Below are 27,731 nucleotides of genomic sequence, written 5' to 3'. Positions count from 1 at the left end.
TTTGCAGCCGTGCCCAGCCGGTAACGCGTGCTCCCCGCGGGTGGAGGACAGACGACCGCAGTGCTCCAGGCTGGGCCCCTCCCGCGGCCCCCGAGGTCCGAGATAAGTACCCGCCGGGTCCCTCTCAGGGAAGGGGGGTGATTCTCGGGGCTGCTGCGAGGATGGGGACTTGCCCTGGCAGGACAGCGACCTGCGTGGGTGGGGGGCTGGCGGAGAGCTCAGTTTGAGCTGCACTCCCAGATGCACAGCGGAAGCCAGCTGGGCACTGGAACAAGGCGTGAATTGGAGCGGCGTGCAGGGGGCGTCCGCTGGGCCGGTGCAGCGTGTCTGTGCTCCAGAAAACCTGCTCCGCTACCGATTATGCCCGGCTTCACGGCCAGAGCCTCGGAATCGCCTACGAAAGAAAAGGCGACCATGAATCCTAAATCGGAGCGCTCAGCCACTTTCTGGCACCGAATCTGGGGAGGTGCCTGGCGTCGGGGGAGGGCGCCCTAACCGGGAAGCTCCTTAGTATTGCACAAAGATCTCCAGCCATGCTCCTGGCTTTTTCACCAGGTCCTACCTATTACGCTGGCTTTATTTGTGGGGGACGACTGAAAAAATTGAGGATCAAGACTAAGGGTCCTGTGTAAATAAATGCATATTACTGTCTTCTTTGTTCTTTCTTTGCAGTAGTCTCGTTTGATTGTCGATCAAAACGTGAGAAAAAAACCCAAACCTGATTGCTTTGTCCTGGGAAATAGTAACGCTGACGAATACACCTGCTCGCAGGGGACAGAGGTAAACTACAATACTTCTCCCTACATTAAGAAACCAAAAAAGCACCCAGGTTTTTTTTTTTTTTTTTTTTTTTTTTTTTAAGGCCGGGAACCATGCAAAATTCAATTAAGTGTATAATATACGTGTTCTGTCCTCATGGGTGGTCTCTGTCCTTTTCATATTTTTTCAAAACTCAGAAGAATAGATTCAGTATTTGGAAAATTTTTATGTAGCAGTTATTCTACAAATATTACAGTAAACAGATTTATAATGAAAAGGAAAAGAGATGCCTCGGTAGCATTTTTTTTTTTTTTTAAGATTTTTTTTTCCTTCTTCCATACCATGCTGCTAGGGCTTGTACAAATACTGAGTTTTCTAACTCTAGAGACTTTTATACAATAGGTATTTTAAAAGCAGAATTTTATTTACATAGCCACTCCTCCTGGTAGAACTTGATGGAGCTGTTGATTAACTGGTTATATTTCTGTCTTACGCAATGAGAAGAGACATTTCTTAAGGCTCTCTTTTTCTTAAAAACACCATCTTTTTTGTACTAGGTGAGATACTAAGCCTCCCTGGTAAGTCCTTACATAACACCAGGTTATTCTTTCCGTTCTGTACATTTATGTACCTGGTCTTAACTTGTAATTATGGTTACCTGGTCTTAACTTGTACCACAGCTATGTTCAGATATGCCCATTTCTGTGACAGTGCTTTGTATGTGGTATCCTATATAATGGCTTTACCTTTTCATGAAATTGTAGTTCAGGAGTCCAGTTCTCTTTCAGGACCTTTCTTGGTTAATATACTCATGCTCTAAAATAACACTTTAAATGTGAATTTACATTTTGTGTATTTGTTCACCTGTAATCCATCCATCTTATATTTATATAGTTTAGCAGTTTACAAAACTGGCACTCATTACTTAATCTATGATGAGGATGAGGTCGATAATGTAAAAATCCTCATTCTATGGAGGCTAAAACTTTTGCTTGAAGTTAGATATTCAGAGACAGGTTCAGTGCTCTATTTCCTCTACTAGAGAGCCTGTTACAGCCTAATTTGTAAAAATCATAAAATTTTAGAAGGGAATTTAGAGAGCCATGATTAAACTTCTCCATTTTATGAATGAGAACACTGAATTTTTTTTTTTTTTAAGATTTTATTTATTTGACAGAGAGAGAGATCACAAGCAGGCAGAGAGGCAGGCAGAGAGAGGGGGAAGCAGGCTCCCTGCTGAACAGAGAGCCCGATTCGGGACTCGATCTCAGGACCCTGAGATCATGACCTGAGCCGAAGGCAGAGGCTTAACCCTCTGAGCCACCCAGGCGCCCGAGAACACTGAATTTTTGATCCACTTTCTGGATCGTGCTAAAAGCCTAAGAATTGGGAAACTCAGGTCCTATGCCTAGCTTGCTGTGTATAATTGGGAAAGCTCCATTTTTGGAGGGGGGGGCGGTTCAGTTTTTTCAGTTATAAAGTTAGGTCTTTTCTAGGTAGTCTCTAAGATACTTTTAGACCCAGTACTTTTTTTTTTTTTTTTTTTTTTTTTAGGTTTTTTTTTATTTGACAGAGATCACAAGTAGGCAGAGAGGCAGGCAGAGAGAGAGGAAGGGAAGCAGGCTCCCTGCTGAGCAGAGAGCCCAATGTGGGGCTCCATCCCAGGACCCTGGGACCATGACCTGAGCCGATGGCAAAACTTTAACCCACTGGGCCACCCAGGCGCCCCTAGACCCAGTACTTCTATTTTATTCCTACTCCATAACTTTTATTATCATATATTCCCTATACATATTGGTAATCCTAAATACATATTAACTGCCTTAAACTTTTATATTTTAAATTTGGGTAGGTATGGTAAAAACGTATGCCTTATTCTTGTTTTTTTGTTGTTTTTTTGTTTGTTTTGTTTTTTGTTTTTTGTTTTTAACTAAACTATAAAAGTAGGTTCTGTTGTAAGATCAGGAACTGCATGGAGAAGTGGGGCACTCATACATCATTGGTTAGAGTTCATAAATTGGTATACCCGTTCTTGAGAGAAACCTGGTAATCTTTTCAAGGTCCTTAAAATTCTTCTCATTGACACACCTAACAGTACACTTATAGGAACCGTCTAAGGAAATAATCAGAGCTGTAGACCTTTTCTGCAAGATGTTCATTTAAATGTTATAACCCAAAAAGACATATAAGCCAGTAAGAGCATATCCATAAGATGGACTATCACATTTTAGAAGAAGATGTAACAATAGGGGAAATATATGTAATAAAGTGAAAAATGGTGGATACAAAATGGTGTGAAGCTACCAGTTTTGTTAAAATAGGTATGTACACAAACACAACACACACAAGATTGGAAAAAATAAAAAAATAATAATGGTTATTCCTTGCTGATGTGATTATAGGTGATTTCTCCCCTGTATTTTCTGAATTTTCTATACTCACAAATTACTTTTATAGTTTAAGAAAAAAATAAAAGTTGGTTGCTTGGATAACCTCTCTAACTTGAGTATGTTGTCAACTTTCTGTGTCCTTTTTACAAGGCATTTATCATACCTTTTACAGGAATAATATCTTTGTAAATGTACTGTTACTTCTGAATTTAGGGCAGGAATTGAGTTTTGGCTTATATTTCATCTTTTTAAATATCATTAGGTCATTGGATTATTCATTCTTTTTACTCCACAAAGACACTGCCATCTTCATTACCTTGGCCTTGAACTCTGGATACTAGAATGGTACTGAAGAATAGAGTGCTATCCCCACTTCTCATAATAGTTAACTAAATATAGGCATCCTTTGACATACAGAATCCATTAAGCCTTCTATAAAGCAATTTCCTATAAATTTTTAAAAATAAATTCATTTCCATTATAGATGAAGACATACTACTAAGGAAGAGTTGAACTGCAAATTTTTTGTTGACAGTTTAAATTATTGTCTTTCCTGTGTTATTAGTGCCGCAAGTATATTCTGCTGCAATAGCCAGGTTCCCCATTGTAACTCCATTAGGAGCTTTTTTATTCACCCTGCATATTTGTGGTATTGAATATGAGCGAGGAGTGCCAACATAGTATATATAATATAGCCAACCTAAAAATTGCTCAAGTTTAGCATAATTGGCTTTCTCCTTGATATATTCTGTAGCCCACATTTACTTTAGAATGAGATGTATACATAATTCTACACTGAGCAAAAGGACCTTTGTTTAAACTAATTGCATTTCCAACAGGCATCTCAGAAGTAAGTTCTTATTAGATGATAAGTAGTGCTTATCAGTTATCTACAAAATGCCTCTTTTCCCGTCTACGGTATTACATATAACGTAAGTAACCTCAGTTATCTAGATAAATCCAGCTAGCTACCTACCAAATGATAGACTTTGATAGTACTTCTGAAAGCTGGCATTAACCTAAAATACAATTTTAGATGATGGAGACTTTTTATTAGATACCAACCAATAGTGATTGCCAAATTTATAGTCGTAAAATAAGAAGGTGTTTTAGGGGTAAAAATTTTCCATCTTAATTAAACTCACTTGTATTTATTTAGGGGAAAAGAGACCAGACATTTCTGGTTTGACCTTTCCAGAAGTCATTAGTTCCAATTTAACTGGAACTCTTTAACAGGTAAATATAAAGATCTGAATCTGTTTGGTACCAGAGTAGGAAAATAACTTAGTCTATATATATGTTTTTCTCAAATTCAGACGTATTCAAATGGATTTCACCTGGTGATTGAATCAAATGGATTTCCAGTGCCCTAAAATGGGTGGGAGAGAATAGCCTTCAACACCGTGTGGAAAGCACAGACTTCTGTGGGGATTTTTTGTTGCTAAATTAAAAAAAATTTTAAATAATTATAACATCCAACATGGGGCTTAAATTTATGATCCTGAGATCAAGGATGCATGCTCTACTGACCAAACCAGCCAGGCATCCTCCTCCAGATTTCTTGACAGTTGTACAGAGGTGGGATAGGGATATCTGATGGAGCTATTGTCCTAAAATCCTATTGATATAATGCTGTGGATTACGGAATAATAGCTGGGATAATTATCAAGAGACACAAGGCAAAGATAAAAGGGAAAGAAAGGTAAGTAAGGTGAAGAGGCAGGTAGGAGATAAGGAAAGAGTAGGAGGAAATCAAAAGACTATACACCTTGACATGGGCAGTATGATGAGTTAAGAGAATAAACAGAGGAAAGAGTTAAGGCAAAATAGTGGTTCAGAAAAGAGAATGAAGGAAAGGAAAAAAAAAAAACAAACATTTTTTTGAGTGGTCTGGATTAAGTAGTAAGGATAATGACCTGGTTTTTATATTTCCGAGAATGTTATCATAGTCTAAAACGTTTTACTACTAGAAATACCCTAGGAACTACTAATTCTAGGATAATGCCAAAAAACAGAAGTTTCTTACTGTCTTACATTGACACGTAAGTAACTTTTATGTTGTGTTTGCAGGAGCTGCATAAGAATTAGGCTATTTTAGACACTATATCTTCCATAATCCTTTTTTGAGATTCTTAAACTCTATCCTGTTTTGATCATGTAAATTATGGAACAGTCTCTAAAAGCCAAAATAAAGTATAATAACACATCGATACAGAACACTTAAATATTTTGTAAGTAATTTTCATACATTATTGACTTTCAAAACAGTTGTATAATGAGGAGAGAAACTGCAGTATGTCTATGTGGTTTGTCAAAGGCCACTGTTTAAGATCAGATGAGTATGTCAGCCTCAGGCCTGGATCGAGATTCTTGTAATACATTTTTTTATTTTATAAAAGAAAACAATACTGTAGCAGATCAAGCTCTTTAAAGCTTATCATACTTAGCTAATGCTTCTGAAGTTTTACTTTTTAAGTTCAGTATGGTTTTCTTATAATTGGTCTCCCTTTTTAGTTTTTTCCTAAAGAAGAAAAGAATTTTTTGTGAAAATTTTCAAATATACAGAAAATTTTTAAAATAACTACAATAAATATCCTTACATCCTCTATCTAGATTCAGTAACTTGACCCTAAGTTTCAAGAAAGCATTACTAGTGGATCTCATACTAGCAGAATACAGTATACTACTTGAAAAGAAATTAATATGCTGAGAGGAAATGCTTAAAAAAAAGCAATCCTTTTATTCCAAGCATTGTTTCAGGAAAGATCGATGGCTCCCAGTTTAGTAGAGGTTTGCATAATTTAGTTTTGTCTATGAGGTATGTTTCAATATTTGCTATGTAGTTTCTTTTTTTTTTTTTTTTCTTTTTGATTTTTATTTGTTTAACACACAGAGATCACAAGTAGGCAGAGAGGCAGGCAGAGAGCTGGATGTAGGGCTCTATCCCAGGACCCTGAGGTCATGACCTGAGCCAAAGGCAGAGGCTTAACCTTCTGAGCCACCCAGGCACCCCTGCCATGTAGTTTCTTATTGGGTATCTACTTTGGAATTCCTGAATCCAGAGATGCCTCAAAGCAGGATGGAAATTTGATTTAAATCCTTAAGATACAAAGTATTATTAACTTTTCTTTTTGTTCTCTAATGGGATTTGGAAGGAAATAATGGGTAATATCTTGAACAACTTTATATTCTTACTATTAAATTCAGTGGCTTAATAGGGAAGTTTCTTTGACCAGTTTATTAAAATTAACTTTGAGTGAACAAATGAGCACCTTTTGCATTATAGTCTTTTTGAGTTGATCATTTAAAAGCAAGGGACTTCTAGGAGAGAGAAGTCTAATACACATATATAGGTTTTGCTTTTTATTTTAAGACTACTTCCCTTTTAAAGTATTGACTTTTCCATTTTTAATATTCTGGTTATCATGTTTCAATTTTCATTTGTAGAGACTTGTTGCTATATACCCACTCAAGGTAGAATAGTTTTCATAGTCTACCTTGAGTGCAGATACCATGAATATTTGCCTAAAAATAAATCTGCAGTGGTGTTATACAATCATGCATTGGTCAAAACTCACAGAACTGTATACCAAAGAGTGAATTTTATTGTATGTAAATTAAAAGTATATTTAAAAAGACACATATTGCAGGAAAATGAGGTTAAAATGAGAGGTGGTAGATAATTATATATTTGCTACTTGGTTGGTATAAAACTTGGGAAATTTCTAATTAGTGGGTAAAATGGATTTCTGTGCTTCAAAATTTAGACTTTCTTGGTTTTCAGAAACACGTTCAAAGGAAAAAAAGAATCTTGGAAATGTGTTTGCTATTGTACACTGAACTTGACAGTGCTTAAGTTGAAATTTTTATTACTGGAGAGGAATAATTTTGTTTACATAGTTTCTTGACTTCTATACTGGTAAAGAAAATTAGCTATAGAAAAGAGGGGATATGTACCTTAGTTCCTACAAAGGAGTATGTTTTATTGACTTCTCCAGATTTTTATGTTAGCCACACTTTTTAAAAATTTTTTTATTTTTGTTAACATATAATGTATTATTTGCCCCAGGGGTACAGGTCTGTGAATCGTCAGGCTTACATATGTCACAGCACTCACCATAGCACATACCCTTCCCAATGTCCATAACTCAACCACCGTCTCCATATCCCCAACGTTAGCCACACTTTAAGAAAAGGATCTATAAGTTCCTTTATTGCAAAGTATACTCTTCACTTAGTGAGCCTAAAAACCTTATTAGTGACATATTTTCCTTTAAAACTTTTGTGGCAACAAACTTTCTATGGTTTTTTGGATTCGGCTGTTTCAGTTTTCTCTAAAAGTTGGGTGTGGGAGTGGTCACATTAATTTCACAGAGAAAGTTTTGAGTATAAAGAGAAGAAAAGAAAATGTTTAGCTTTAAAGTCAACAGAAATAAGAATCTTTAAATTATGAACCAAAATTTGTAAGCTGCATCACTAAAAATTAGAACTGGATCCACGAGAATTTTGATGTAATTTTTATTTTTTAAAAAAGATTTGAGGGGTGCCTGGGTGGTTTAGTCGTTAAGTGCTTGCCTTCGGCTCGGGTCATGATCCCAGCATCCTGGGATCGAGCCCCACATCGAGCCCTGCATTGGACTCCCTGCTCCGGGGAAGCCTGCCTCTCCCTCTCCTGCTTTCCCTGCTTGTATTCCCTCTCTCACTGTCTCTCTCTGTCAAATAAATAAAATAAAATAAAATAAAATAAAATAAAATAAAATAAAATAAAATAAAATAAAAGATTTGAGAGAGAGAATGCTAGAGGAGGAGCAGAGGAAGAGGGAGACAAAAAGACTTCCTACTGAGCAAGGAGCCTCATGGGGGTCTTGATCTCAGGACTCTGAGATCATGATCTGAGCAGCAATCAAGGGTCAGTTGCTTAAGCAACTGAACCACCCAGGTGGCCCTTGATGCAGATTTTTAGAAAGGGGCTTTCTAAGTAGTTTTTTTGCTCTTTTCCTTTGATTAATTTTCAGAGCTATAAGGTGATTATGGCTTTGTGATGACTGTATGACATTTTCCTGTTTATTTTTTCATACTTGATTGCCTTAAAATTCTTTCTGGCCCCTATTGCAGTATCTTATTTAGTTTTCCTCAAAGTTTCTGTTTGCTTTGGGTGCCCATTTTTTTCCCACTGCATCCCAACCACTTGGTATTCTTTATTTTTCCTCTCATTTAATATGATTGTATAAAATTCTCTGGGAATATTAACCTTGCAAGAATGAGTAAATTAGTTTAATTTATTGAGTTTAGTTTATTGAATGCTGCCCCCTGTTACTTTCCTGTTTCTACTACCTTCTCCAAACTCTAGTTTTAGCATGGAATTCTTAGGTGAAAGAAGACAAAGAACAGTGGAGATGATAAAAATATAAAACAGAACTAAGGTAGCAGGATCAGCAAATGTTTTCTTTCTCTGTTCTAGAGTCAGAATTTTTAAATTTTATTATTTGACAGAGAGAGAGAGCAAGCACAAGCACGGGCAGCAGCAGAGGGAGGAGGAGAAGCAGACTCTCCACTGAGCAGGCAACCTGATGTGGGGCTTGATACAGGGTTCAATTCCAAGACCCTGGGATCATGACCTGAGCTGAAGGCAGACACTTAACTAACAGACCCACCCAGGCATCCCCAGAGGCAGAATTTTTTTTTTAATATTTTTATTTATTTATTTGACAGAGATCACAAGTAGGCAGCTAGACAGGCAGAGAGAGAGAGGGGGAAGCAGGCTCCCCGCTGAGCAGAGAGCCCAATGCGGGGCTCGATACCAAGACCCTGGGATCATGACCCCAGCCGAAGGCAGAGGCTTTATAACCCACTGAGCCACCCAGGCACCCTGAGGCAGAATGTTTTATAACTGCTTCATAACTTCTCTTAGAACACTAACTCCATCCTGTCTGTATAGCCATTCTCCTCCCAATGCTTTTAAAAGGTTTTATGATTTCTTATGTCACAAAAGATTGTTCTGAAAAATAAACTCATCACATATTTTTGCCTTTTGACATTAAATTTGACAGAATATTCTTTGTTTTAATTTTGCATATAATTTTATTATAATTTATTATACATCTGTCTCTCAAAACTTAATGTAAAGCCCTAAACTAATTAATTATCCTCACAAACTCAGCTAATCTTTTAAATACAATTTATCTTCTAGAGTATAGCTCTGATTGTGACTTAAAATTACTGCTAAAATTTATTTACTTATTTTTCATTATAAGATGATCTGTAGATTATTAGACCCTCTTTTATTTATTAGTTTGGTGGTAATGTGACATAATTTGTCCCTTAGTAAGCTGAATTAGGACACAGCACTATATTTGGATTTAAAACTTTAAAGATAGAAGTTTTAAAATGTACATTTAAAAATAATAAATGAGCTGAGAAGTGGTATCTAGATCAGGATTCTCAAATTTTTTTTTTGTCTCTGGATGACTTTATACTCTTAAAAACTGAGAATCCATATATATAGATAGATATAGATAAACCTATTACATGTTAACATAATTTGTGAAAAATAACATTTTCAAAAGTTGTGAGAAGACTGGCATTGCTTTACATATTTGTATATCTCTTTAATGAATTGTTATTAATAGATTATAACGAGTCTTTTATCTGTCCCTGCATTACACCTATTAAAATAAGTTATTTTGGTTGAAATATACAAAGATCATATTTGGCCTTACACAGATAAATAGTTGGTGAAGGGAATAATACTTTAATAGCCTTTTCTGATAATTGTGGATCTTCTTTGATACTATACCAAAACTCAAAAGTGGTAATTTCTTTAAAAGTTGCAATATGAATCTGAAATCATATTATTGAAGGTGTTGGTCTTTTGATCTTTTGCCTGATTTGCATGATTTGTAACATGCATTGATGATCTGAACTAATTAGTTAATTGTGTAATGCAGATCTCCAAATGTTAACATTTTATTATACAGTAATGTCCCCCCTAAAAGAGTAAAAGCCCACACTTGTTAAATTTACCATTTATTTCATTAGAAAATAATGGGAAGTAAGCACTTACGTGACAAAATGTTTTCCAAAATTCTAATTTTCACTCAAAAACTTAACTTTTATCATTGGCCAGAAATACCATGTTTTCCTTGAAGTGAAGGGCTTATTTTGTTCATTTTTGAGTAGATGCTTTACCTAAGTCTAAATAGCCAGTTTGTCATTCATTTTTCAAATAAAATTGTGTTCCATAAAAAAAAGCAGCTGGTTCAGATTGCGACTCAGTCATGAAAGTGCTTTTTCTCCAGACAATATCTGTTGGGTGCAGCAGAAATGCTTTGTTTAACTTCCTTTTTTGTCACTGAAAATATTAAAAAGGCATGTACACACTGATCAGGATTTAATAAAATGAGTAATTTTTGCTGCTTCATAAAGAACATTCTTAAATGAAGCTGGCTACTCCCACCCATACCATGGGTGTGTGGTAATGAAGAGTACAATAACTGGTAGTACAGTTGGTACTGCCTTTTGCCTTGATTCCCACTAAGCCTCCAGCAGTGTCTACTCACCATTGCTTTTACAGTACAATTGTCAACATGGTGCCAAAAGCAAATATCATCTCAGTATTATTGTGAAAAAAGTATTGACCTTCATAAATGACTTGAAAGAGTCTTAGGAACACCAGATCTCTGCTCACATTTTGAGAATTGATGCACATTAGATAGTTGTGGTGGTTTAAAAGGAAACTTCATTTAATTCTCTGAAGAATGAATTGCAACTCTCATGTTTTTACTTACAATTTGAGTAATTATAATCTTGCCTCTGAAATAGAAAAATTTGCCAGTTTTTAATAAAAGCCTGCATAAGATGCATGCTTGAATTTATATTTCTGTGCTTCTTTCTTTTAAATAGCATACCATTTTATAATTGTGGGCCCAGACTAAAGAGCTCATTCTATTCAGACACTGAGTAGCTTTGTTTCTGACAGCTAGTAGTCAGCTTTCTGTTTTAAAACAATCAGTTGGGTCCTGCTGGCTCAACTTGCAGTTGTCCTAGACCTAACCCTATCTCAGCCAAAGACTGTTGTTGGAAAGCCCACACAAAGGCCTTGTGTACAGGGAGTCCTGCTAATAAGGAGTGTGTTCTAGTCCCAGCAGATTAAATCTGCTTTGGTGTGCATTCCCTTCCCAAATTTCTCACTCATTTCCTTTGTTTGCCTGGTTATTTCTGTGAGAGATCATTTTTTAATGCTTCTGAAGATGGTTTCTTCTGATTATTACATAGTCTGAGTGGAGGGGATTACTGGAGTAAAATGTTTCTTTCTCTGTGGTAGGATGTGATGGAGCTGCTTGAAGAAGATCTCACATGCCCAATTTGTTGCAGTCTGTTTGACGATCCTCGAGTTTTGCCCTGCTCACACAACTTTTGCAAAAAATGCTTAGAAGGGATCTTAGAGGGGACTGTGCGGAATTCCCTGTGGAGATCCTCTCCGTTCAAGTGCCCTACTTGCCGTAAGGAAACTTCAGCTACTGGAGTTAATAGCCTACAGGTTAATTACTCCCTGAAGGGTATTGTGGAGAAGTATAACAAGATCAAGATCTCTCCCAAAATGCCAGTGTGCAAAGGACACTTAGGGCAGCCTCTCAACATTTTCTGCCTGACTGATATGCAGCTGATTTGTGGGATCTGTGCTACTCGTGGTGACCACACCAAGCATGTCTTCTGTTCTATTGAAGATGCCTATGCTCAGGAAAGAGATGCCTTTGAGTCCCTCTTCCAGAGCTTTGAGACCTGGCGTCGAGGAGATGCTCTTTCTCGCTTGGATACCCTGGAAACTAGCAAAAGGAAATCTCTACAGTTACTGACTAAAGATTCAGATAAAGTAAAGGAGTTTTTTGAGAAGTTACAACATACATTAGATCAAAAAAAGAATGAAATCCTGTCTGACTTTGAGACCATGAAACTTGCAGTTATGCAAGCCTATGACCCAGAGATCAACAAACTCAACACCATCTTGCAGGAACAACGAATGGCCTTTAACATTGCTGAGGCTTTCAAAGATGTGTCAGAACCCATCATATTTCTGCAACAAATGCAGGAGTTCAGAGAGAAAATAAAAGTAATCAAGGAGACTCCTTTACCTCCTTCTAATTTGCCCACAAGCCCTTTAATGAAGAACTTTGATACCAGTCAGTGGGAAGACATAAAATTAGTAGATGTGGATAAACTTTCTTTGCCTCAAGACACTGGCACATTCATTAGCAAGATTCCCTGGAGCTTTTATCAGTTATTTGTGGTAGTCATTCTGCTTAGCCTTCTTATTTTCTTTGGTCCCACTATATTCCTAGAAGGGTCTTTATTTGATGAATTCACAAGTTGGAAAGACCATCTCTCAAACTTCAGTTCCTATCTGACTAAATCAGCTGATTTTGTAGAAGAATCAATGTTTTACTGGGAACAGGTGATGGATGGGTTTTTCATTTTCAGTGAAAGATTTAAGAATTTTACTTTGGTGGTGCTGAACAATGTGGCAGAATTTGTGTGCAAATATAAACTATTATAAAATCTGTCGCAAGTGTATAGTTCTCTGTCTTTTGTTAGAAATTTGTTAGAGAGCTGAGTGGTAGTTCAGATTTGGTCAAGATTTCAGTCGGATATTTTCCTGCAAAAGTATTCCTTTCAAAAATAATGTCTTCTACATGTTGTTCATGTAGCATAAAGATAAATGTGAGATTTAATAGTAAGTCCTGACCCCTCTTCCCTTTTTAAATAGTGCTTTTGTAATACATCTCCTATCCCCAGTATTGGTTGTGTTTATGCTATGGAAAAGAGGTGAAAGCACATGATCTAATATTGTGTAAATGAGGTAGTTTAACAGTGATTGTTCATTTAAGCATGTAATAAAGACTATTCTTGTAAAGTAACTTTTTTGGAGATGGGACATTCTTTTAAAAAAGGAAAGAAGATATGGGTGAATTGGACTTCACATTTTTCTAGATTTGAATTTCTAAATTTTACTTTTCTGTTAAAATGTAAATTTCAGATGAACAAAAAGTGGCATTTTTCTTCTATTAAGTTTACATTTTTGGGAGGGTGGAGATTTCCGCTTGCCTTTTTCCTCCTTTGGTTTTGTGAATTTATCACCAAAGGAATTCAAAGGAAATGTTAGGTGGCTGTGCAAGCAAAGGTGTAGGTTATATAAAAAAAAAAAAAAAAAAAAAAAAAAGCTTAACACATGGTAAGAACAGGAAATGGGAAAGTCTTTTTACTGGCAGCTAAGTGTTATGCTATTCCAAAGTATCATGGCAACTGTGCAACCAAACCAATCCACCGTTTAACATCTTTTCAAAGAGTAGTAAGATTAATTTGACAATAGATGGAACAATCTTTCAGCTATTATAAGGTACAAAGTAATCAGCTAAAAACGTATTTGTTAACTAACTAGGATTTAAATAAAAATAAAATAGCAATACATACATACATACACTACTGGGGGGGAATTAAAACCCTAATGCTCACATGAGATAAAGATGTCCTACCTCCCACAGTTTCTTTTTTTTGTTTGTTTGTTTGTTTTTAAATTTATTTGAGAGCGATAGAGCCAAGAGCAAGGAGGAGAGGCAGAGGGAGAAGGAGACTCTGCTGAGTAGGAAGCCTGATGCAGGGCTCAATCCCAGGACCCTGGGATCATGATTTGAGCTGAAGGCTGATGCTTAATGGACTGAGCCACCCAGGTGCCTCCTACCTCCCATAGATTAAAAATACTTCATGTACTCATCTTGCTTAGAATCCAGATGAAAACAAGAAGTGATCTTAGAACTGCTCTCTAGTCCCCTGTTTCTGTCATGGAACAAGATAATCCTTGGAAAGCCCAGAGTGTCTACCCTGTTCTTTAATTTGGTTGAGAGGAAGCAACTAAATTTAAAGTACAAAAGAATCCAGCAATGGGAATAAGAGTCAAATTAAGCTGCTAGTTGAGGTAATGGCTGCCTCATCCATAACTGATAATTCATGATTTAGCCACTAAATTGCTAAAGGGTTTATAAATTACGATAATGTTTCTCTATAAATCTTATGCCATGACAACTTATTATAGATAAGAGATCTGGGGAAAGGGGAATGCTTTTCTGCTCTCAGCATTTTTTTTTAAGATTTTTAAAATCTTTAAATCTTTTTTAAAAGATTATTTGAGAGAGAGGGAGCAAGAGAGAAAGAGCATGAGCAGGGGAAGGGGCAGAGGGAGAAGGAGAAGCAGACTCCCCACTGAGCAGGAAGCCCAATGTGGGGCTCAATCCCAGAACCCCTGGATCATGACCTGAGGGGAAGGCAGACATTTAACCCACTGAGCCACCCAGGCATCCCTCCCAGTACTTTTTTTAATATAGAGATTTACAATAGGTTTTCATGGATAACTTTTTTTTTTTAAAGATTTTATTTATTTGACAGATCACAAGTAGGTAGAGAGGCAGGCAGAGAGAGAAGAGGAAGCAGGCTCCCTGCCGAGCAGAAAGCCTGATGTGGGGCTTGATCCCAGGACCTGGGATTAGGACCTGAGCCGAAGGCAGAGGCTTCAACCCACTGAGCCACCCAGGTGCCCCCATGGATAATTTTTTCTTAATGGGATATAGGAAAGGGATCTAGTTGACATCTATCCTTAGAAATATTAGCCGTTTTTCTTAAACACTCCAGTTCCTCATCTGTTGCTTTTTCATTTTGTATACTGCAAGTTCCCAAGCAACTCAAATTTGCAAACACAGCTATGGATACACTATTTGCTTTAGAGTAGTTATATGGGAATCTAGTTCTCTTTTGTTATTTTCCCCACCCATTCATTTCTTAATCATATATAACTAGCAACATTTATGGCTAGAGGTTGATTTGCAAGTTCCTAAGTCTGTATAGCCTCTAGTTTGAAGCAAGAAAAGGATGAGTAGTCAGGAACTGGTCACTTTGAATGTGGGAGGGAAGATATTCACAACAAAGTTTTCTACCATAAAGCAGTTTCCTGCTTCTCGATTGACACGAATGATAGATGGCAGAGACCAAGAATTTAAGATGATTGGTGGCCAGATTTTTGTGGACAGAGATGGTGTTCTGTTTAGTTTCATCTTGGATTTTTTGAGAACGCACCAGCTTTTATTACCCACCGACTTTTCAGACCATCTTAGGCTTCAGAGAGAGGCTCTTTTCTATGAACTGGATCCTCTGGTTGATCTCTTAAACCAAGAACACCTGCTACAGCCAAGACCTGCTCTTGTGGAGGTGCATTTCCTAAGCCAAAACACTCAAGCATTTTTCAGAGTGTTTGGCTCTTGCAGCAAAACAATTGAGATGCTAACTGGGAGGATTACAATGTTTATAGAGCAACCTTCAGCACTGACCTGGAGTAGTAACTCCTTCCCTCCTCAGATGACCTTACTTCCACTGCCTCCACAAAGACCTTCTTACCATGACCTGGTTTTCCAATGTGGCTCTGACAGCATTACTGATAACCAAACTGGAGTCAGGTATTTTGTACTTTGAAGTATCTCTCTTCTAATATGAGTTCCTGATGTTTCCCCTCAAAACTGCAAGTTTCTCATGGCTGAAACTTTTCTTGGAAAAAATTATTACTCAAATACTTTGGAGGTAATAAGTAGAGTTGGGTAGAATGATCAGATAATTATTGTCCAAACTGGGCTATTTTTCAGAGGGAAAGAGGGTATTGTTACTATGTAGGACAATAGGAATAAACCAAGACTGTCTAGGGAAAATTGGAACCATGGTCATTCAAGTTTTAAGAGGAAATAATTTTATAGATTATGTTCCATTGTTAGTGAATTTGGCTTAGGACTGAGACAACGCCTTTTTTCCCCCCAGAAGATTCTTTCAGTGGTTGGCATATAGGAAAGTCTCAGCAGTTTCTCTTGATTTCCTTACACTCTACATATATTTGTTCTTTTAGTCCTTATGATTTGACTACTGATTTTCCTCCATCTCACTTTACTTTTAAACACCATTATGGCAGATATATCCCATAGCAAATTTGGTATCCATTACATCTTTGGCACTCTGAGACAACTCAAAATATTGGGATAGGCTGTCAGTATGTTAAGGATAGTTGCTCCTGAGTCAATTATTCACTTTCTTCCCCTGTTGTTCTTGGCTGAACACTAAGGCTGATTTCTACTCTGCTGTCAGGGACACTTTTTTTTCTTCTTAAAAATGTCTTAATGTTTTAGTAACTGTCCCACCATTGTTTTAGTAACTGAAAGCTGGCTTTAATTTTCAGGAGGGAAAAAAGTAGTCTGCATATGGTCTTAACTGATACTACTTAAATTTTTTTTTTTTTTGGGGGGGGGAGAAAAGGTACACATAGTTTAGGAATATTTTCTTGACTTTAGCAGTTATCATCAGGAACTATTAATGTTTGCCTCTCCCACAACACACTCCTTTGTTCTACTTACCAACTGAAGAACACTGGGCAATATGACAATTCTTCAGTTAGTACACTTAATAATTTCCTGCCCTCCCACGAAAGGTTGAAATGTCACTTTGGGAAAAGGGAGCCAGTTAAATTAATAGGTTGATTGTGAAGAGAAATTAAGACCCTATCTTTATCTCAAAGTGTTTTGTTGTTGTTGTTGTTTTCTAAAAGATTTTATTTATTTATTTGACAGAGAGAGATCACAAGAAGGCAGAGAGGTAGGCAGAAAGGGCGGGGGCGAGCAGGCTCCCTGCTGAGCAGAGTTCGATGCTGGGCTCAATCCCAGGACCCTGAGATCATCATCTGAGCCGAAAGCAGAGACTTAACCCACTGATCTACCCAGGTGCCCCTCGAAGTCAAATAAACAAACACTGAGAGGACTCAAAGACATAAAAATAACCTTGATAGTATTTAAAAGGGTAATACAGCTATATCAATGTGGACATGTTATGCTGACATTATTAAAACTAACATACAGCCAATCTGAAAAGTTCAGGTTGGTTTTTTTCTTGAACTGTGCATATTGGTTCCATAGAATTTCCTAGGAAATATAAAATTTTGTCATTTTTGACTCCAGAGGCCTTTTGACCCTGTGCTTTACTCTTTAACAACGGATAGTTACTGAGTAAAAATTGACAATAAAATATTGACATTTTTTATCTGCAAAATTGTACGTGAAAAAATGCATTTGATAGAAATAAGTTACAAAAGTAAAACTCTGTAAGGTCAGTGCTTATAATGGGTAGAATTAGATCTGGGGGGGGAAACTAAATGTATTAAAATATTCATTAAAATGATTGAATCAATTCATTTAATTAAGATGATTAAAATAACATTAAGTAAGTTGAAATGAAATTAGAAATAGTTAAATTATATTAAAAGATTAAGCTAATTTGTTTGGACAAATTGCTCCAGAAAATAATTTCTCAATGAAAATTCATCAGTGTTGGTTATATTCCTAAATGTGGATTTAAGTGACTTTGGAGATCACACAAAGGTCTCTATTTTCAGTACCCTGCAATTACTAATTTGGATTTATAAAGGAAGTCTCAAAAAAACTGATCAAAAATGGTATGATGACTTTATTTGAGGTTTTAAATCAAATTGGTATGTTTAATTTTGCTAGTTATTAAGGGAATGCTTTATAATCAAACATCTGTTGTGTGTCCTAGGTATGTTTCTATAAAACCAGATAACCGAAAATTGGCCAACGGAACTAATGTCCTCGGCTTACTAATCGACACTTTATTAATGGAAGGCTTCCACCTAGTCAGCACTAGAACATTATCCTCTGAAGACAAAAGTGAATGCTATAGCTTCGAAAGGATACAAAGGCCTGAAGCTCTCACCATGAACAAAACATTGAAATCAGAGATTACCATCATGTCAGAGCAATCTCAGAAAAAGAAATGAAGTTCTCTGTTCTTTTTTAGAGTAAAGAGAAATTGCCATTTTTTGTTTGGAAATTCCGTATTTATGGCATGTGTGTTAGTCATATATGTACTCATCCTAACTTCTTGGTCTTATCTCCTAGTATGCCATCTTGGGCAACTACACCTCAACGGTGCTTATGCCACACTAACTGCTTGCTGCTCTCTATAAATAACACTGTCCACTTGGTGCTTTGGCACATGTTCCTTCTACCTTCAATGCCCCTTTCCCTTTCTTTTCTTCATGAAAAGAAGCTCTCAAGAGTGGGTTCCGGAATCAGACTGCTTGATTTCAAATCTCAACTTAATCAGTTACTTCCTATATGACTTGGGCAAATTATTTAAGCTCTCTCTGCTTCAACATCTTCATCTATCAAATGGGGATAATGTATCTCCTTATAGGATATATGAAAATAAAAGGAGATAATGCAAAGTACTCAACACACTGTCTGGCACATGGTAGACACTAAGTAACTGTTAGTGACAGCGATGATGATGATGATGATGATGAAGAAAATGAAGACTGGGGTCATCTGGGTGGCTCAGCGGGTTAAGCTGCTGCCTTCGGCTCAGGTCATGATCCCAGGGTCCTGGGATCGAGCCCCGCATCAGGCTTCTTGTTCAGCAGGGAGCCTGCTTCTCTCGCTGCCTCTCCCTGCCACTCTGCCTGCTTGTGCGTGCTCTCTCTCTCTCTGACAAATAAATAAAAATCTTTAAAAAAAAAATAAAAAAAAGAAAATGAAGACTGGTGGCCTACTTTCAATTGTACCTCTTCTGTGAGGCCTTGTTTTCCTCTTTCCCAGGCACATTAATCAGACCTTTCCTCTGTACAGACTTATATGACCATCATAAAAACAAACTTTTTTCACTTGAATGTGAGCTCAATCAACTCAATAGTTTTAACACTATTGTGTGTAAAGCACTATTAAACATTTGGTGAGAGCAATAAACTGTTACTAATTAGCACCTACATTTGGTGAAAAGCTTCTGAATTACCTCTCCTTACATTTAAAATATCCATATACCATGACTTAGTGATTCCTCTTGTAGGAATTCTTCATATATATATGTGTCATTTTGAACCCTAGGATAAACACCTAGAAAAGGAAACATTAACTCAAAGAGCACCAAACACACAGCAAGCTTAAAAACCTGCATGGAAGCAGTTGAGTACCTTTTTAAAAAGTACAATTAATTCGTTCAAAGACATATGTTAAACATTTGTTAGACATCCTAGTAGGTTTTCAGGATTAAAAAATGAGTAAGACAAAAGTTCTTATCCTCAAAGAGCTCATATTCAAGAGAGAAAGTACATCATCATAATAGCAAAAGGTAAGAAATAAACTCAGTTCATCAATGGGAATGGGTAAATTATGGTCCACACAATGAAATACTATGTAGCCTTAAAAAGAATAGGGCAACAGGTTACAAATTAAGGAAAGATTGTCAAATATCTGTAAGTGGGAAAAATGCAAGGTGCAGAATGATGTATAAAGGGGAAAATATATTTCTATTATATGTGTGTGTGTGTGTGTAGTTTCCATTTGTGGAAACATTCTCATTTTCTTATACATGTATAGAATTTTCAGCAAAGATATAGGACACCTATGTAGAAGGGAACAGGGTTAGTGGGGTTTAGGTGTGGAAGGAAGACCTACTTTAACCAGATCATGAAGATGTATTATCTATTTAAAAAAAAAAAAGAAAGGAAGAAGATACACCTGAAACATGTATGTGTGTGTGGAGAAAAGAATTTTAGGGGGACTATAATGGCATAGTACAGCCCATTATCTTATATTGATATAAATGTTTATCTATCTTTCCTGTGAAAACCCTCCACCTAGTAAAGAATTGCATTCCTGAAATTTCTACCAATTATAGATTTGTGTACTAGATTGTAGAGAAGAAATACTTTTATAATTTCCTAACAGTATCTCAACAGGTTATGTATAATGTAGAAGTGAAAAATACTTCAAGATTAGTAACATCAAGGTTAGCAGTTGAAAATAATGACCTAAATAAGAGAATAAGCCCCATGAATAAGTATTTTGTTTTTGGTGGCACCTATCCCCTCTTTTTGGCAAAAAAGTCAATTTAGATGTTTTACTGTGTCATCCTAATTTTGGGGATGACGTATTTGGTTTTCTCGCTAGCACCATATTCTAGGGCACAATATTTTTATTCTGGTAAGTTTCCGACATTTTGTGACTTAACTAGTTGGATGCAGTTGGCATGTTTATATATACAACACTGTTTAATTCTGTATAGAGCTTTGCTGATAAGAGCATTAAAAAACTGATAACTGGTTAAAAAATACTGAAACAAAAAATATTTTAAAAGGTTGGCAAATAATAAGACAGGAAATGTTTAAACTACTGTTAGGGGATGCCTAGGTGGCTCAGTTGGTTAAGCATCTGCTTGCTTCACTCTCTGCCTGCCGTGAGTGCTCATGCTCTCACACTCTCTTTCTCTCAAATAAATATCTTTTTAAAAATTACTGTTAAGGGGCACCTGGGTGGCTCAGTGGGTTAAGCCGCTGCCTTCGGCTCAGGTCATGATCCCAGGTCCTGGGTTCGAGCCCCACATCGGGCTTTCTGCTCAGCAGGGAGCCTGCTTCCTCCTCTCTCTCTGCCTGCCTCTCTGCTTACTTGTGATTTCTCTCTGTCAAATAAATAAATAAAATCTTTAAAAAAAAAAAATTACTGTTAATATGTTCTCAGTCATTCACATTTGCAGAAAACTACTCTGAGTTGAGAAATAAAATATTCTTTTTAATATGCTAATAGAAACATACTACCTATGGAGACACAATATATATGACATTCATTCATTCATTCAGTAAATATTTATTGACACCTTCTGTGTGCCAGATACTATTTTAGGCATCGGAGATACTACAGGGAACAAAACAATGCCTTCCCTTCTAGAGTTTTTTCACAAAAACAATTCATAACATTGACAATGGGTTTAATCAGAATAACAAGCATTACTAACAACTTCTCAAAAGTTATGAATTCACAATGCAGAGGTTTTTTGAGATAGACTATTTCAATTTTAAAAAATATATTCATTAGGAAAAGCGTAGGAAAAATATGTTATTCATTAGGAAAAGAGTAGATTGAGTTTCTTATTTTGATAAATATTTTAGAGATTATCGCATCTGGAGACACATCTGTCAAGATCATCTCAGTAAGCCTTTTGTGTTTACTCTAAAATAGAATGGGACACTGTCACTGGGATATCAAGATATGTAAAAAATAGAGTCTCATTTTAGAAAGGGAGGCAGGCAAATGCAGTATGAAGAAAACAGGGATATATTAGATGCACCACAGGCAAATTAAAAACTCTTGCCTGCTTTAGAAAAGAAAAAAACTTCAACATTTTCATACAGATACCACTTAACTCTTAACTTCTTAACTGAACTGACTTGTCAGTGTTAATTTAAATTATAAGAAAATAATGGCAGAAGCTTGTCTTGGGCAAATGATGCTGAAAACCTATCAAATCATACATACCTATCAATCCATCTCATATATAAACATGAATTATCACAATGATACAGTAAGGTCTGTCAGTCCTTCTCCTACTTCTGTTATGTTTATTTTAGCTTCTCTCCATCATCCATGGTTTTATTTTGGATAAGGCACTAAATAGCTTATCCTTTTTTTTTTTAAGATTTTATTTATTTATTTGACAAACAAGAGATCACAAGTAGGCAGAGAGAGAGGAGGAAGCAGGCTCCCCGCTGAGCAGAGAGCCGGATGCTGGGCTTGATCCCAGAACCCTGGGACCATGACCTGAGCTGAAGGCAGAGGCTTTAACCCACTGAGCCACCCAGGCGCCCCTAAATAGCTTATTCTTGAACCTCAATAATTTTACCTTATAAGTGATTGGAAGATGTTCCTAAAAAGATTTTCTAAAAAGGAGATCTAATGTTGAAATTTACTCTTGAATTTAATATACAAATCACAATTACAAAGAGTTCTTAGGTTATGGTAAAGTTGGAATTAATTTGGGGTGCTTCCAAAATATATCTGAAATCAGGAGCCTGAAATGACATAAAATGGTCAAAGGAAAGCAGCTAGAGCAGTAATACATGTTTTAGAGAATCATAAGATATTTCAAATTTATCTTCTATACTGCTTACAACTGACAAACTTCAGTTTTGCTTTGTAAGTTTTTGTATTGGTTCTCTATCACAAATAATAGAAATGGTCATCACCAGAAACATTGCTGAGATAACGAAAGACTTGCTTAGAGCACTCTAAACCTCCCATATTCTACTTTATTTTTCCTCTGTGCTGGGGGAGTTGACTCCTTACCAGCAAGTTTAGCAATGTAGAAGAGCTACTATGTGAGAATTTTTTAAAAAATAAATTTAGGAAATTTTATCACCTTCCTGGAGCCAAAGAACCCATGAAAGAGAAATGTGGTATCAAACTTAGTGTTTCAAACAAAGTTCAAGAAATAGAGTTGACATGAGAATACATTACTAAAAATACTTAAGATTTCTGGACTACCAATGACCTAGTAAAAGCCATAATTACTCACTAGCTTTGCCACAGACCTACACTTCAAGAATTTTTAGGCCTTCTATCAGACCTATTAGTGGTGAAAGTTTATGTAAAAATTTCACCAAAAAACTCATTATGTCATAAATATTAAGCTTAGGAAATGTCTTAATATTTACCTAAACTATGAGATAGATCCAACCACAAAAATCTTTTAATGGAAAGAAAGTTAACACCTTACATGGTAAATGGGAAGTAAGTATTAAGCATGGCACAGAGTAAAAGAGCAACAACATGCAGCAAAATAAATAGGATTTTGCTCCCCGAACTAAAATGTGCCTAAGATTTGTCTCATTACACAGAAATTTTATGTAGGCAGCATTCTGTACCTTCACATTTCATACCAACACCTCAAATCCAGAAATAATTATATTATTTTTTTAAAAGATTTTATTTACTTATTTGAGAGAGAGAGAGAGAGAGAGAGTGAGAGAGAGCACAAGCAGGGGGAGCAGCAGAAGGAAAGGGAGAAACAGGCTCCCTGAGCAGGGAGCGTGGTGAGGCTGGATCCCAGGACCCTGAGATCACGACCTGAGCCCAAGGCAGACACTTAACTGACTGAGCCACCCAGGTCCCCCAGAGATCATTATTTTAAAGTGCTTTTTATTCTTAACAGTTGAGTAAAACACACCCAAAACCAAGTGTTTCTATTTCATATTACTTTCCACTACTTCACACTCCAGCAAGAATCTGAATTTCTTTGGGTTCCCAAGTTGGAAGCCAAACAGGAGAGGTTTGCTTACTCTCCTTGTAGTAAGACACCCCCAAGAAGTCTGGCTGCAATGAGCTTCTACGAATTTTTTTTTTTTTTTAAGATTTTATTTATTTATTTGACAGAGATCACAAGTAGGCAGAGAGGCAGGCAGAGAGAGAGAGGGGGAAGCAGGCTCCCTGCTGAGCAGAGAGCCCAATGTGGGGCTTGATCCCAGGACCCTGGGATCATGACCTGAGCCGGAAGCAGAGGCTTTAACCCACTAAGCCACCCAGGCGCCCCTCCACAAATTCTTTTAAGATGAGGACTGGGATTGTGCTTTATACTGATCTTTATACTCCCCCACAATGCTGGACATTTAATGGTCTCAACTGAACTGAAAAATTTGGAACACTGTAGTCTCACTGAATAGGCACTTGGAAAAACAAGTATTATAGTAGATTCAAAGATGGATGACACTTTATGTAAAAAGAGTCTGAAGGAACTGATTCAAGCTAAAGACTACAGGAAAAAATCCCATAGTATTTTTCTATTAAAAGTTTATTTGCGTAGGATGTGTGGGTGGCTCAGTATATTAAGTATCTGCCTTCAACTCAGGTCATGATCTCAGGGTCCTGGGAATCAAGCCCTATGACTAGGTTCCCTGCTCAGCGGGAAGTCTGCTTCTCCCTCTTCCTCTCCCTCTGCCCCACTTTTGCTTGTGCTTTCTCTCTCTCTCTCAAATAAATAAAATCTTAAAAAAAAAAAAAAAAGTTTACTTGGGTAATAGCATACCCAATGAAATGAAAATACAGATGTATATAGGAATACTAACAAGTTGAAAGTTACACAAAATTACACATTTAATCAGAGTAGAACAGTCCAGGCAAAATTGGAACATACATAATTTGCTAATAAAAATGCAATGCTATAAGAATGCTTTGTAATTAAAGAAATGTTAAGGGAATACAAGTTCAGAATGAATGTTATATGACCATAATTGATATTAAATCTTGACTTACCTCCACAATTTAGGAGTCATAAAAAGAAGTCATCAGACCAGGCATGTAAGTCAGATGTAACTAGGAAAGAAACAGAAAAAAATGTTCCCAGTTCTACATAACCTTATTTGAAGTCCTAGGTTTATTGAACTTGAATTAGTCAAATGATTCAAAGGTTGAGGTGAAATGGTCTAAAAGATGCTGATATATCCAGAAGACATATTACTGATTAACATTTTAGGGTTCCTTAGATATCATTAAAATGGTATATATATTAAAAAATCAATTCAAGATGTAGAATAATGTGGAATTTCTGTCTGATGAAGGTGGCTGTTTTTCACAGCAAGTAGTAACTAGGTAAACAGAACAAGATACTTTGATACGCTAAGTAGAAATCCTACAACACACTGTTTAGCTCCTAGAAAAGCAAAATATTTTCTTTCAATTAAATTTTTTTCCCCTTTGGTCACTTTTAAATTCCTGGCTACAATTTACTGAATCCCTGTTGGATTTGTACTGGCTAACACCTTTTTTCAGAAGCAAACCTGATTTAGGGTGAGAAGAAAGTCACAGCCTCTTAGAACCTTCATTTCTACTTAACTGTGTTTCTCCATCAAAAACAAGTATTCATATAAGGAATCTCAGTTATCTAAACCTATTTTTGGCCATCTTCTGGAATTTCTTATATCTCCTTTGAAATGCCAAAACTGCACATTTGGAAAACTTGTCTTCCTGGTTTTCAAATTTCTGTTTATTATTATAGCTCTTCAGCCAGAATGCCAGGTCTTTGTGCTTTACTGTTTCTTGAAACTGGAGACCAGAACATTTCCCACAATTCAATTACCTGTCTTTCCATTTGAGAAATTAAAGCCATGTCAATTTTATAAAGTTTTAACTGACTCACTTATTTGAACTTTAAGTTCTCAGTTTCATTCCCTCAATCTAATACTGGGAAAGATCTCTGTTTTATTAATAGACATGAAGGTAAGGTTCAAGAATATTAACACACATTAGTTATTAATTCTCATAACTAATGTAAGTGTAGGGATTTTCTTACAGGCATAAGCTTGGAATATGACAGTTTTAGGCAAAAAGAGAGTTGATTTTTGGGAATGTTTATTTAAGATTATATACCTAATGAAATAATTTCTTTATGTAAATTTATGTGTTACATATTTCTTTTTAAAAGAAAGGGATTGGGGTGCCTGGGTAGCTCAGTCAGTAGAGTGTTAGACTTTTGATTTCAGCCAGGTCATGATCTCAGGGTTTTGAGATCAAGCCCTGAACGGGGCTCATGCTTGGTGGAGAGTCTTCTTGAGATTCTCTCTCTCTGCCGCTGCCCCCTGCTTGCACACTCACAAGTGCATGTGTGCTATTAAATCTTTTTTTATTTTATTTATTTATTTTTTTTAAAGATTTTATTTATTTATTTGACACAGAGAGAGATCACAAGCAGGCAGAGAGGCAGGCAGAGAGAGAGGAGGAAGCAGGCTCCCTGCTGAGCAGAGAGCCCGATGCGGGGCTCGATCCCAGGACCCTGAGATCATGACCTGAGCCGAAGGCAGCGGCTTAACCCACTGAGCCACCCAGGCGCCCCCTAAATCTTTTTTTAAAAAATATTTTATTTATCTGTCATAGAAAGAGAGAGGACAAGCAGGGGGAGGGGCAGGCAGAGGGAGAAACAGGCTTCTTGCTCATCAGGGGGCTGGATATGGTGCTGGATCCCAGGACCCTGGGATCATGACCTAAGCCAAAGGCAGATACTTGACCAATAGAGCCACCCAGGCGCCCCTAATAAATCTTTAAAAAGAAAAGAAAAAAAAAAAAAAAGAAATAAAAGAAAGGGATCTACTGTCCTTAATAGTTTCAGTTAGCTGATCTACTCTTACCAGCTTTATGAGGATAACTGATAAATTTACCTTTCAAGGTTGACTTTTACATAGAATTCCCCTTCTTTATATTCAGTGATCTTTAATTAAAGGATTTCAAATGGAATGCCTGGATATCATCTTAAATTCAGTATTACCAAAATGGGACACATCTATCTCACACTAGCTTCTCTTAAACTGTCCTCTTTCAGTGATACTGCTGTTGTCTTCCAGTATCAAAAACATACTTTTTGACACCATCCTTTTATCATGATGATGATTTACTCATGATGATGTTCTACAAATTTCTTTAAAATGTCTTAAATGTATTATTTCATCTCCATTCTCAGTGATATTATTCTGTTCAGGTTTTCTTTACTCTTAGATTACTACAACAGTTACACATGCCCAGTTTCTTTGCCACCGGAGTTTATATCTCAGAATCCTTCTATATATTATATAGTACTGCTATATTTAATTTCTAAAAATTCCATTACTTTGTCAACTTCCATTGTTTTGTTGGAAGAGGCCATAATGTCTCCCTATTCTATGCTATATCAAGACTGAAGTTCTCTAATTTTTTTTCTAGGCAATGGCCCATTTACGTAGTTTTAACCCAGTTATCCAAATTCATGTAACCTTCCTTTCAGGTCTTAAGGCAAAGGTTCCCAGTTCCTTTTTCAGGGAATATTGCACTTTCTTTTACCTTAAATTCTTATTCACAAACTAGGAAAGTCCACTATTTAACAGTTCAGTACATCTTAATTTATGGCATACAGGCCACAAATTATAAAATGAAGACAGTTTTTGAGTCAGTAGGGACAACGGTCTAATTCCCCTGTGCTTCCTCAAATTTACTTACAGTTTTGTGATGAGAGATCATCTGGTGTGGCATTTATTGCCCTTTGCTAGAGTGAGCTGTTGTCAGGCACTCTGCTCTATATGGACAATGTCTGTTTTCTGTTTTCAGTCTCAGTCCTTTCTCCACATGGTCTAGGTACACACGGAATAGTCAGTTCTCACCTTTGGAGGGGAGGCAGTGGTGGTATCAAAATACATGCCTAGAAACAGGTCATAAAGCAAATCAATAAAGGGGAAATTGCTTTGCCATATAAACCATTACTTAATTGCTGGTTGAAATTCTGGCTTTTGGTTAAATGTTAAATACAACAAGTCAACCACCCTCAAAGCTAAATCAAACTCAATAGCAACAACAGATCCTTCAAAAAAATGTAATTTACATATAGGTTTCTGAAAAAGACATAAATGTCATACAGATTTTATATAAAAGCTCTAAGGGTATATACAATAAATCCTTATCACATTATAAATACGATTTAAATGTCCTGGTGGAAAACAAATGCTAAATATTTGAGCCACAGTTTCATCTTAGATTTAAAAAAAATATTTTATTTATTCATTTGAGAGAAAAAGAGACAGAACACAAGCAGGGGGAGAGGCAGGGAGAGAGGGAGAAGCAGACTCCCCCCTGAGCAGGGAACCCAACACAGGAATCAGTCCCAGGACCTTGGGATCATGACCCAAGCTCAAGGCAGATACTTAGC

At 36.6% G+C, this 27,731-nt stretch overlaps 2 protein-coding genes and 1 long non-coding RNA gene across 3 annotated transcripts; 2 read left to right on the top strand and 1 right to left on the bottom strand.

The window, feature by feature from the left end:
* On the top strand, window positions 1-13,063 carry LOC111147031 (tripartite motif containing 13). The gene is made up of 3 exons (XM_022502884.1): window positions 1-95; window positions 673-780; window positions 11,473-13,063. The coding sequence occupies exon 3, from the start codon at window positions 11,479-11,481 to the stop codon at window positions 12,700-12,702; it is 1,224 nt and encodes a 407-aa protein (XP_022358592.1). The 5' UTR covers window positions 1-95; window positions 673-780; window positions 11,473-11,478; the 3' UTR covers window positions 12,703-13,063.
* On the bottom strand, window positions 89-27,521 carry LOC111147035. The gene is made up of 3 exons (XR_002640587.1): window positions 27,029-27,521; window positions 24,320-24,379; window positions 89-394 (listed from the first exon to the last, which is right to left on the bottom strand). It is a non-coding gene; the product is annotated as an uncharacterized LOC111147035 (long non-coding RNA).
* Window positions 14,720-18,580, top strand: LOC111147032 (potassium channel regulator). Its single transcript, XM_022502885.1, has 2 exons — window positions 14,720-15,646; window positions 17,778-18,580. Exons 1-2 carry the CDS (start codon window positions 15,066-15,068, stop codon window positions 18,016-18,018), a joined length of 822 nt encoding a protein of 273 aa, XP_022358593.1. The 5' UTR covers window positions 14,720-15,065; the 3' UTR covers window positions 18,019-18,580.
* Window positions 27,522-27,731: the final 210 nt, after the last annotated feature.

This window comes from Enhydra lutris, unplaced genomic scaffold (genome assembly GCF_002288905.1).
Source record: "Enhydra lutris kenyoni isolate GAN:26980312 unplaced genomic scaffold, ASM228890v2 scaffoldscaffold15, whole genome shotgun sequence".
Classification (NCBI taxonomy): domain Eukaryota; kingdom Metazoa; phylum Chordata; class Mammalia; order Carnivora; family Mustelidae; genus Enhydra; species Enhydra lutris.
The sequence above is the reverse complement of the archived record's forward strand: the minus strand, read 5'-3'. Positions and strand labels throughout refer to the sequence as shown.